Genomic DNA, 13,046 nt, shown 5'->3' on the forward strand with positions numbered 1-13,046 from the left:
GGCAAAGCAGGGTCGGCCGCCGCCCCATGAAGAGACTGCTGAGTAGCCTTGACCAGCTCTCTCCAGCTGCTGAACTTGGTGATGTCTGGGATGTTGAGTGGTGAGCTTGTCTGTGTGAGAGCACAAAACACATTCTGTTTTAACTCACCACTATTTTCTGGCTCTGTGCTGTCAGGACGTGATGGCCATTCATCTGGTGGATGGCGAAGGAAGGCTGGTCCCTGGATCCAACGGCTTGGTGCTGCCAGCTCAGCTAGCGTCTTGCCACGTGTGAGATCGTCGGCTGGATTGTTAGCTGTATCCACATACCTCCAAGTGTGTGAGGCAGTCAATTCCTGGATCTCAGAAACACGGGTTCCCACGAAGACCTTGAACCTACACGACTCAGATGTCAGCCAGGTGAGAACTGTGGTGGAGTCAGTCCATAAGAAGGTCTGGGCAATACACAAGGTGAGCTCTCTGTGAATGAGGGAGGACAGCTGGGCTCCTGTCAACGCTGCACAGAGCTCCAATCGTGGCATTGATTGCTGGCGTTTTGGGGCCACCCTCGACCTTGCCATGACGAATGAGACGTGGACGGTATCATCACCTCTTGTGGTGAGGTACGCCACTGAACCGTATGCTTGCTCAGAGGAGTCACAGAAGACGTGGAGAGTGTACTCGGTGGTGTCAGTAGCAAGCTCCAGTGGTGCATAGGTTCGAGGGATGGAGATGTTGGCCAGCTCTGGGAGTTCTCTCTCCCAGCTGGACCATGCCTGGAGGATGTCAGGTGGGAGGTTCGGGTCGTCCCAGCTCCTCTTCTTTGCCCACAATCTCTGGACAAGGATCTTGGCCCGTGTAGTGTATGGGATAATGATCCCAAGCGGATCGTACTGGCGGGCGAGCACCCTATATATGTATCGCATAGTAGGAGTCTCACTCTCTGGAGGTTTCGGCTTGTAACCGAGGCAATCAGATGGACAAGACCACTGCAGACCAAGGGCTGGCTCCTGTGGATCGCTACTCTTCTCAGCCAACCACAGCTCCGTACTTTCAGATCTGGCACTGGAAGGCAAATGGGAGACAACACATGAGAAGTTACTTGCCCACTGTCGAATCTCGAATCCTCCCGAGGCCAGACACTGTCGCATCTTGTCCACTAGGAGCTTGGCGGACTCAGTTGTTGACAGGCTCTGAAGGCAATTGTCAACGTAGAAAGACTGTTCGACAGACTGCAGTACATCTTCATTTCCTGCAGCACTTTCTTTGACATGTTTTTGCAGAGCAAACGTTGCACAACACGGGCTGCTCGTGGTACCAAATGGCAAAACTTGCCACTGGTAGACGTCAGGCTGCTTCTCCCTTTGTCGGTTTCTCCAAACAAATCTCAGCAACGGCCGGTCCTCAGGTAGAAGCCGAACCTGGTGGAACATGGCTCGGATGTCTCCACTGATGGCGACAGCGTGCTGGCGGAACCGCAGGAGGACCCCAATGAGAGATGGTCCGAGGGTTGGACCTGGGAGCAGCTGCTCATTGAGGGAGAGACCACCATAATTAAAGGAGCAGTCAAAGACCAGGCGATGTTTGCCATTGTGATGGACGAGGTGATGAGGAATGAACCATGACTCACTGGAGCTGTTTCTCTCTCCCTCCTGGAGCTTTGTGACACACCCACCATCTATAAGCTTCTGGATCTCTGCTTCATATATTTTAGCTTTGACAGGATCTTTAAGTAGTCGTCTCTCTGTGCTGCGTAGCTTTGGCATCACTGCTTCAACATCTGCTTTCAATGGTGGCGCACCCTTTACCCGGAGCAGAGGTGTAGCATAGCGAAGTGTGTTACCAACTTTCACTCTCGTAGTGCGTGCTTCCAGGACGCCAACCGCTTCCTGGTCCAGGCGGGAGCGCACTGTTAACCGCTCACTACGGAATGGAAGCACATCAAGCTGCCAGAGGCGTTCGACATGTTGGTAGATGTCATCTGGTGTTGGCTTGAAGGCGGTGTAGTAGCATGATGCAGCGGGGGACTGTGAACCATCTGGACCCTGGAGCGTCCAGCCAAGTGCTGTGCGGATGGCTACAGGTCCTCCCTTTGGGCCAAACCTCACAGGTTCTGTGGCAGTGATCAGGTGAGTGTAATCTGCACCGATGAGCAGCAGTGGTTGCACCTTACTGAAGCTCTGCAGTTGTAACCCTCTCAGGTGGCGGTAACGTCTCTGGAGTGCTGCTATTGGATAGGATTGTTCTGTCAGGGTAAGTTGGTCTGCTGTGTAGGCCCGCTCAACCAAATGCTGTTTTGATGGTGATGCTGGAGAAGCTACATGAAAGTCAACTGATGCTCCAGTGAGGTGAACAACATCCTGACGAACAGTCCGCAGGGTGAGGGACTCCGCTCTGCCTCCGAGCCCCAGGTCTCGAACTGCAGCTGGAAGTATTATGGTGCGTTCAGCCCCGTCATCAAGGATTGCATAAGTCTGCAGTGATTTGGTCCCATGCCTGATGATGATAGGCACCACCTTGAGATATACTTTCCCTCCTCGCACAGAGTGAGCCGCTGAGGTGCAGTCTTTGGGAGTGATGAGGTAGACACGGGGCCCTGGCCTGGTGACATCGTGCAGCACTCTCAGGTGGATCTCCTGACACTCACCGCATGGTTTCTTTAAAGTGCAGTTCTCTTGTTCGTGGTTAGTACGGCCACAGTTGCGACAGCGCTTGCCCTCTGCTATCCACTTCTCAATTTGCTGTGTTGAACGTTGAATAATGTCTGGACACTGTGACAAGTAGTGCTCTGTACTCTTGCAGAAGAGACACATTCTTTTAAACCGTTGTTGCTTAGCTGCTGGCCGAGGCATGTCAGCTGATATGGACTGGTCTGCACCGTGATACACAGAGACAGGCTGGGTCCGAGGCCGAGGAGTAGGGACAGGTCTGTCTCTTTTGGCCGGCTGTGCTCCTTCAGCTTGATGGCGCTGTGCCATCTTTGCAGACAGTCTCTGAGCTTCTGCCTTCACCTTGAGCCACTCTGCAAGGTCTCTGAGGTTGTATGGATTTAAGCTGCTGGTGCTGAGGCGCCCTTGAATCTGCAGATGCTCCACAAAGTTGTCTCTCATGTGTCTAGGGAGTTTGCTAAGTAGCCGGTCAACATGGCCAGTAGACATCACTTCCATCCCATTTGGCCCTTCCAATGAGGTTAACATTCCCACCAGCAAATCAACGTTGAGGGCGAAGCTCTGGAAGGCTTTGGGGTCTCCTGATTTGAGGTCAGGGGAGTTCAGCATGGCTGCAATCTCGCTTTGTGCCAACTGATGCGGCTGCCCGTACTGTCTCTGCAAAGCCTGCATGGCGGCGGTGTAGGGTTGTACATAATGTCTGCATGACTGAGCTATTAGCTTGGCTTCGTCCAGAACTAAGTGTTCCATAAGCACCCGGTATTTGTAATGTTCAGAAAGTTCAGTGTGCGGATTGAGCAGGTGGTCCAGTGCCATTTTTAAGTCAGCGAACTCTCTCTCACTGTCATGTACCAACTTAGGCAGTTCAGGGACTGGAACTGGCTGTCTGGGGGACTGGACGGTGTATGGTACCTGCAGTGGTGTGTACTGAGACTGGGGGCTGTACTGAACCTGAGCTGACACTGGCTGTTGCAGGGTGAAACCAGCAGGGGGAGACACCAGTTGATAGGCTGGCTGAGTTGAAGGGGGAGACACCAGTTGATAGGCTGGCTGAGTTGAAGCGGAAGACAGAGGCTGGTAGAGTTGCAGATGGTGGTTCTGTGGTGACGCTGGCACCTGGTGTATCAGCTGTGTAGAGATTGTTGATGGAGGCTGATATATGGTCCCTGGGGGAATAGCAGGGCTGTAGGGCGATGGATTGATAACTGACTGAGTGAGAGTTGCAACAGGTAACGGTGGTGCCGAATACAGAGCTGTTGCTATCTGGGGGGTTTGATACACTGGCTGGGCAGACATGAGTGGAGTGTGTTGCTGCACCGGTGCTGCAGAAATGAATGGGGTGTATCGCTGCGTTGATGCTGGATTGGCTGGTGTTGTCTGCATGGATAGGTATTGCAGCTGTGCAGCTGGAGGGGCTCTGTCTTGTACATTGCTAACCATCAGTATAGGAGGCTGGTTAGACTGGTAGCCAGATGTCGCTGGTATCTGTGTACTTGTATAACTCACTGCTTGTGATACTTGAGGAGTAGGCTGCAGCATGGACACATTCAAAGTAGTGGGGGGAGGCGGTGCCCATGCAGATGTCACAGTTGATGGTAGAGACTGTGTCATTGTGTAGCTCTCCAGTCTACTACCTGATGTGGGAGTCATTGCTGCTTGAAGCTTTAAAGCTGTAGAAGTGGTATGTGGCAGTGTAGACAGTTGTGGCTCATGCTGAAGCAGTCTAGCTGATCCAAGCTGAAGGTTGGATGGCTGTGGCAGAGGGGTGCTGTGAACTACTCTACAGCTTAACCAGGGTGTCTGATATGGTGGGATGCTTGTATTGAGATTGACTGGTGGCTGGAGGACAGGAGAAGCCTGGCTGCTTTGATAGCTCCGCTCCTCAGGTGCCACTGATGGTTGGCTCATATGGCCTGTTAGCTGGCTGGGAAAGTCTCTACTATGCATCGTCATGTTCCACTCGCTCACCTTGTCGGCCGCTCGCGGCGATAAGAGACGCTCTGGGATAGCGTGCGCTCCGTGCGGCTGGTCCGCTACGCTCACAGACTCGGTCTGTAGGCTGACTGACTGCAGCTGCTGTGCGCCGACGCTCTCTCTTTGGTCTTTTGCGCAGGCACCGTGAGGAATGAGGGACTGTGGCAGGCTAACCTGATAGCTTTCTAGGCGAGTTGGAAGCTGTCGCTCTCTTGCTCCGAGCGCGCCGCTCTCCGCGGCCGTTGTTATCGGTGTGTCCATTTCTCCGTCGCGAGTGAGGAAATCCGGCTCGAAGGACCAATATTACCGAACTATAGGGGGAAAATGTTGTGCTGGGACTCTTCACCCGTGAGCGTACTCCGGTCAGGGAATAAGGACACCGTTTTTACTTTAACCTCTTTATCTCAAACTTTTTCAGCAGCAGGTCAATACACACACTTATTCAACACATGCTGATTCCAAGGACCCCGAACGTAAAAATAGCTGCCCTGTAAACTGCCCGACTCAAACAGACTGAACTAAAAAGTGCCTAAATATAATTATTAACCCGTTTAAATCAACAATATTAACATAATCAAATAAACAGATTAATAGGGTGTATTTTCTGGTCAGAAAGGGAATTTAGAACATATAATATAATATAATATAATATAATATAATATAATATAATATAATAAGCCTATAATGTAATATAATATAATAGGCCAATAATATATATATAATAGGCCAATATATATATGTATATATATATATACATATATTCGAGTTTATTCTCGTTATTAATTAAATATTTACGACATTAATCTCGTAATTAAATATACATATATTTTTCAAAATGTGGCCTTAATACTCTGTCGTATAATATATGTATATATATATTTGAATATATTCTCGTAATTAATTAAATACTTACATACATTAATCTTGTAATTAAATATATATATTTTTTTCTAAATGTGGCCCTAATACTCCGTCGTATATGATATATAAACCTATGATATAAACTCGATGTGATTCAACACAGTAAACTTATCATCGCGTATGACTGTAACCATAGAAACGACGTCTCTCTCTTTAAATGCCACACGTAAACAAGCGTGGAGACGCATGGACTGTCAGCAGACAGATGAATAACTAAACTGTACGACTACTGAGTCCATAGACTGAGCCGATCAAACATTTTTTAATGTGATGATTTATAAACGGCAACGGATTCATTTTGTACTTCATTTTCGGCGATAAACAGTTGTCGCAACAAACCTACGTTTTTACGGCAGCGAGGGTTGAATTTGCTTGGACGTTTTGTGCCGTAAACCGTGTTGGTCACAGAACACATGGGACTGAGCTGAAGCAGCGTGTGTGCATCTGAAATGTAAGTTACACCAGTAAAAATGTCGTTTATCTTGTTATATTTCGTCTAAAAACGTTATGGTAAAAGCAGCGAAGCGTGTGGCGTTATCGACAGTATAATTGTAATTGTTGACATCCAGTGTTTTGACGTTATGCTACTAGCTAAGGTTAACTAACTAGCTACTAAAAGTACCAAAAAACCCTTCAGCGTCCAAGGGAAAGTAGCGACCCCTCAATTTAAAACCAATCACACTAAAATAAATGTGCATACTTGTTTTTTCATTATGCAGTTAGACAAATACGTCGAAATGACTAGAATAAAGTCAACTTTTTGTGTTCGGTAAAGTTATAAAGATATTCACAGATTGGTTGTTCCTGTGTCAATAAGTCATCAGAGGAGCATTGTTTTCTATCCAATAGTTACTGCAGCTACAACCTGATTTTCATCTAAATCATAAAATTAGCAATAAGCACAATATTTAAGGGTGTAGTACTAAAATCTCCATTAACATAAACGAGCTATTCTTGGGAGTAGGCCACCATAAGCATTGAAAGTCTGATTTTATGTGATATTTTTTAGACATTCAGTCATTGAAAAATGTATTAGACCACCCCTTTTATTCAATTTCTTGTTCATTTTAATGTCTGGTACAACTACAGGACATTGTTTGGACAAATGTAATGATAACAACAAATATAGCTCATAAGAGTTTAGTTTAAGAGCTGATATCTAGACATTTTCCAAGGTGTTCTTGATTTATAACCAAAAATAATTTAAAAAAAGATGAAAAATGTCTTTATCAGCTCTTAAATTAAACTCAAAACAGCACAGAAAACAGTTGCAGTGAAAGGTTATTGCTTATCATAGTTTTAAACAAACAAATATACCTTTAGTGGTACCAGGCATTAAAATAAACAAGAAATTGAAGAAAACAAGGGTGATCTAATATTTTTTTCGATGACTGTATATGTCCATGCCAGCAGTGATGATTTTAAAGCCATTATGCCAGTTGTTTGTCCACACTTCTGTAGTTCTTATGGACAAATAGAGATATTGTTATTGGTGATTTTATACTTTTTGTTCCTTTTCTTTTCACCAAGCGGTAGTGAATTTTTGAACCTTAAGAGCTGATAATAATTACCAAAATCATTATTAAGAAAACCATGGAAAATATCTAGATATCAGCTCTTAAATTAAACTCTTATCAGCTATTTTTGTTATTATCATTAAATTTGTCCAAACTAATGTACTTTAGTTGTACCGGGCATTAAACTGAACAAGAAATTTAAGATAAAGGGTGGTGTAATATTTTTTTCCATGACTGTATATTGTATTATATTATATACGTGAATTATATATTAAATTAAATTATATGAATTCTTATTTCAAAAATAGATATTTTATGAATTTTTTCAGAAGCTCAAACAAATTTTTATCTCAAAGCTGAACTTAACTGGTAATATTTAGAGTTGCTTTTCTGCATTTAACTGTTAGGAAGAGTCCACTTTTATATAAATCAGCTTAACATTAAATCAAACTTTCCTGCAACTAGGTCCAAATTATTTACTTATCGAATAATGATACAAGATCTTGAAATGTATCATATTGTATTGTTTTATTTCTGCAGACAACTTCAGCTGTTCAGCCTGAGTCACCACATAGGCCTGAAATATGAAATATGTTGGACAATTTAGGGCTGGGCAATATGGCCCTGAAAGATTTATGATATCACAATATTTCAGGGTATTTTTGCGATAACGATATTCTTGACAATATTACAAAATAATGAAAAATATATTTTTTTGTCTGTATAAATAAATAAAAAACATACAACAAAATAAAAATCAATCAAAAATCTTAAATGTAGTGTAAATTGCAAATCTCAACAGTTGCCAAATCCAAAAAAAATGTACTCTTGACTGTTGAGTATTGGCAAATATTAAAAATAACCATCTATGGGGTCCAGTCCCCCAGGGTAGAAAATTTTGTAAATTTTCAAGTAAAATGCATCGTGCACTTTGAGAGCTAAATGAGATCAAACACCTCACATAACATTTTTCACAGTCAACAGGGCTTTCCACTAGGAGAGACACAGACTCTAATGCCACTATTCCATCATATACACTGATTTTATCATTGCATATATTTTAATGAAATACTGTAAAGGAGAATAAAGGGTCTTGTATGTTTTATTTAAGGCGTCTTATTTTCTTCTGAGCAACGGCACCACAATGCAAAATAACTTTATATTATGAATAGTGTAGATATACTTTCATGAGCTTTAAATGTGACGTTAGCGCAGCACATGAGCGTATAGTAGTAGTAGCCGGGGTTTCTATTAATAAAAAATCAGTTTGGGACCCGGCTAATAATAGGGGCAGGCTATTATTTGAAGGAGGCTTTTATTTAAAAAAAAAGAAAACCAGAGCAGCTTTGACCGGCACTTTGAAGTGTTTTACACAGCGCATTGTAGCCAGTTACCCGGATGTCAGCCATATTGGAAGTACTCGGATGTAAACAAACAATGAACAGCACGCTGAATGTTCATTTTAAGCAGGATTTAAAATGTCTAAACTACTAAAAAGCCCAGAAGAACGTGCGTAAACGGCTCGACTTTACAGAGAATGACTAGGACTGCGGGAGAAACAACCATATTTACCTACAGTACTAACTTGTGTAGCCAAACTTCAAAATACAGGTGTTGTGTTGAAATCTGTTACCCCGTCAAATGATGTTTCCTGAATGGTGTTCTCCGTAGCATCACCTCCGCGGTTGGAGTTAGGATTTAAGTTTAAGGTTGGGCCTTGTAGAGAGAACTGTTTGGGGTTAAGGTAAACTTGGGCTCATGTTAACAACTTAAAGGAGGACTGGTTGGGGTCAGGGGTCAGGTTGGTGCAGGTTAAGGTAAGGGGGACACATATCGACGGGGGAACAGACTTTGACATAACACCGGTAAGACACCCGGCTTATAAAAGAGGCCGGCTTTTATTTACTAAAAATTGTTTTTACACCCGGTTACTAAATGAGGCCGGTCATTAATAGGGGCCCGGCTTTAAATTGAGGAAATACGGTATACCGGTATAATCATGAATGATACTATATGGCTCACTCCTATTGGACATTGTGCTGTGCAATATTTCTGGATCCCAGATTTGTGATTCCTTGTATGTCTCTCTTTCAGCTGTTGTCCTCGTCTCTGTTTCTCTCGGGTTAGGATGGAGGCTAAATCCAAAAAACCCTTTTCTCCTAAAGGTGGAAAGAAGCTGACACAGAAAGGAAAAGGTAAACTGTAGTTATCATAAACCAGCCATGTACACCATCATTTTCAGCCAGGTTTATAATCGGCATGTCTCACTCTGTCCAGACTCCATGGGGACCAAACTTGGTGGAAAACCAGGCGGTAAGCCGGGTGGTAAAAAGCCTTTCAAACCGTACAACAACTCCGAGAGGAAGGGCAGACCGGGGAAGGGAGGAGACGGCGGCAAGAGAGAACATAAATTCGCCTTTTCCAAAGGCGGGAAGGGGCCGCAGAAGAGGAAAATGCCTTTTAAAGGAAAAAACAATGAAGAAGATGGTGGAGGTGAGAAAACATGTGCATGATACTTTTTTTTTTTTTTTTTTCGTGGCAGAACCTGTCAGCTTACATTTGCACTTCATAATGAGGCCTCAGCAAGCAAATAACGGGACAACACAGCTCACTAGTTCAGGTTGCAGGGATATATAAATATATAAATGTAACTCAAAAACAGCTTGAAATACTGTACACACTTTACAAACATTAAAATGGTATATTATTATCAACATGAGCATTGATTTGGTTTCAGATTTCAGAATACAAGCTTAACACACATCCAAAACAGCAATATAACACACCTCAAACATGCCTTTAGCAGAGGTGGAAGAAAGCAACATTGTAGTTACTGCACTCTGTTTTTGCATTAACATTAGAACCTTTTACAGCAAAACCAGGGTGCAGTAGCTACATTTTTGGGGTCAAAGGTCAAATAAATCATCATGATTTTTGAGCATAAAAATTACGTCATCGTCATATAAATGCTTGTGTTTAACCCATTTGGTCAGTTAAAAAACGTTAAAAAATTTTAAAGCTGTTTTTCTCAGTTTTACCCTTTGCCTAGTTACTGCAGTTAGACTTGTAGGGCAGTACAGTACTTGAGTAAATGTACTTAGTTACATTCCACCACTGGCCTGTAGCATTACACAGTGTTTCCCAGTAATTACCTGGTCTTGATATGATAATGGTGATATATTTGAAAATGTCTTTGTTTTTGATTTAACTCTTTAATTTTGCTCTCAAAGTACACAAGATTGATGCATTTAACTTTAAAATGTACAACATTTTCTCTGTGTGTGTGTGCGTGTGTGTGCGATCAGGTCCTGCAGCTAAGAGGATGAAGAAAGGCGAGTTTAAGCCGAAGGAGCTGTCTGAGGAGGAGCTGAAGAAGAACAGGCAGCAGAGGAAGAAGGACCTGAAGAAGAGCCGGCAGGAGGCGGAGAGGAAGGACATGTTCCAGATCATCTGCCAGTGCAAAAAAGTGTGGGGAGACCTCAGGAGGTAAACACACAAGTGGAAGACTGATCACGTTCTGCTAAAAATGTAGCCACTTATAAAATAAATGATTTTTACTATGTTTGATAAATACCAATAGACATTTTTTGTAGACCTACATATAAAATATAATGGTTTTAATTACATTTTTATTTTATTTTACTTTAAAAACAATTTTTTTGTTTTATGAAAAGATACTTTTACCTTTTTTGGGGGGGATTGAAATAGGTCAATTCGACCCGCAACCTAAGAAGAGGGTTAAGAAGTGAGTCAGTGAGGGTTAAATAACTTAAATAATCAGCGGAAACATATTAATGACTGCAGTTATTATCCAATAGAAGGCTCTTACCTATTTGCTTTCTTAAATCCAGGTGGGGACTTGTTCTTTTGGCCGTGCAGTGAATTTGACAAGCCCTTCTAACAGAAGTAACAGCAAACTAACACAGACGTCCCAAAAAGTACATTTTTGCTGCAACACAATGTATTGGCCAATCCTACGTAGGGCTGGGCGATATGGACCAAAAGTCATATCCCAATATATTTAGGCTGGATAACGATATATGATATATATCCTGATATTTTTATAGCGAAGTGAGAGCAAATGTTCAGTCAAAGCCAAATATGACATGTCACAAGTAGTTTTATTGAAACTGTTTATTTAAGTGAATATAAATACTGTGTAACAGGAGTACCTTTTTTTAAAATAAAAGCTCCATAAAAGGCACATTTAAATTAAAAAAATCTGAAATAAAAATATCCTATGAAATAAAATAGATCAATCTCTTTCTGAAATAAATATATTTATATGAGAAAAGAATAACAAACATTACAAAATAACTAAATATGACAAACCCTAGTAAGGGCAGCGTTTATATATGAAGAAAGAAAGAAATTAACTATATAGATATATGCGATATGGTCTAATTCCATATCACATTTTAAAATATATCGATATATTTTATACCGATATATCGCTCAGCCCTTATCCTACGTGTGCAAGCACATTTGTGGTGGATGCAGGGCTAACACTGGGCTGCTCACTGACGTGTGTGTGTGTGTGTGTGTGTGTGCGTGTGCGTGTGTGTGTGTCTAGGAAGAACTGCGACAACGACTTGAAGAACAAACTGATGAAGGACCTTCACGATCTGATCAACGGGAAGATCAAACAGGTGAGTCTCACTCTGACCCTCTTACCTGCTTACTGCAGCTGTTGGAATATACAGTCACATGCACCTGTCATACTGTGAGGTGGCATTCTCCCCAAAATAGAAAAGTTATGCAAATGTAATGCACATTACATGTGAATGAGTAAAATGAATCCAGTTTGTCCACTGACTATGCAAAGAAGAGTGTGAGATTGACGTGCTGACGTGCTCCTCTCCTCTGGGTTGTATAGAACAGTGGTGGAAGAAGTTTTCAGATCCTTTAGTTCAGTAAAAGTACTAATACCACACTGTGAAATGACTCCAGTACAAGTAAAAGTCCTGAAATGAAAACTAACCAAAGTAAAAGAACAAAAGTATCAGCATCAAAATGTACTTAAAGTATCAAAACTAAAAGTATTTGCAATGCAGAATGGACAAAATCAGATTGTTTTATGTATTCTAAATATATTATTAGATTACTATTATTGATGCATTTATGTAAGCAGCATTTTACTGCTGTCAAGGTAGGGCTCATTTTAACAATTTAATATACTTTTTGTGGCTTAACTTATAAACATGCGTAATCACTCTGATTTGATTATGTTTTTATGTTAAATCTCGGCCTGAAAAGTAACTAAAGCTGTCAACTAAATGTGATTGAGTAAAAAGTACAATATTTGCCTCAAAATGTAGTGAAGTAGAAGTATAAAGTTACATAACATGGTAATACTCAAGTACAATTTTGAGGTACTTGTACTTTACTTAACTCCAGTACTTGAGTAAATGTACTAAGTTGCATTCCACCAGTGTTATAGAATATGCGTACCCATAAAAAACATGCACACACGAACCGCTATTTATGAATTAAGATTATGTGCACCTCATGCAGAAGTAGCCTGAATATGTTATGCTAATAGAAGTTAAGAGACGAGTAACATTGTTTTTAGGTTGTTGGTCAGATTCACTGGTTTATGTCATTATTTTTGCAGCCTACACGGCCTTCTTGAAAATGTCAAAGGCTCATTTATAAAGTTAATTTTAAATTATTTCTGATGAATTCCATCTCTTTTCTTTCACCTTGTAACCTGTTACTTTGCAAAGTCAGTTTCAATATGAACGCTATCAATGCACCATGGATCTCCCTCTGATCATTATTAATACTGATATGATGATTCGCAGAAACTTGACTTCTACACCAGCTAAGCAGACGTTTGATTTGCATTCATTTGTGCATTAACTGTGGTGGCTGTGAGTGATGGTGGCTTGCACTAAAGTCAAATGCAGCTCTCAAGCATTACAACATGCTTTTAACTGAGAATTGATGCCACGGGCGAAATTAAAAAAAAAAAAAAAAAAGTTAG

The 13,046-nt window shown here is 41.9% G+C and overlaps 1 protein-coding gene across 1 annotated transcript in view; it reads left to right on the forward strand.

The window, feature by feature from the left end:
- The first annotated feature begins 5,707 nt into the window (after positions 1–5,707).
- The window catches only part of pum3 (pumilio RNA-binding family member 3), a 21,349-nt gene continuing 14,010 nt past the window's right edge, over positions 5,708–13,046 (forward strand). Inside the window, exons 1-5 of the mRNA XM_059358038.1 lie at positions 5,708–5,994; positions 9,155–9,255; positions 9,338–9,553; positions 10,366–10,546; positions 11,634–11,709. Of these exons, the coding sequence (XP_059214021.1) occupies positions 9,189–9,255; positions 9,338–9,553; positions 10,366–10,546; positions 11,634–11,709 (540 nt within the window). The 5' untranslated portion in view covers positions 5,708–5,994; positions 9,155–9,188. The remainder of the gene's footprint in view (positions 5,995–9,154; positions 9,256–9,337; positions 9,554–10,365; positions 10,547–11,633; positions 11,710–13,046) is intronic.

Source organism: Centropristis striata, chromosome 19 (assembly GCF_030273125.1).
Source record: "Centropristis striata isolate RG_2023a ecotype Rhode Island chromosome 19, C.striata_1.0, whole genome shotgun sequence".
In the NCBI taxonomy this organism is placed as follows: domain Eukaryota; kingdom Metazoa; phylum Chordata; class Actinopteri; order Perciformes; family Serranidae; genus Centropristis; species Centropristis striata.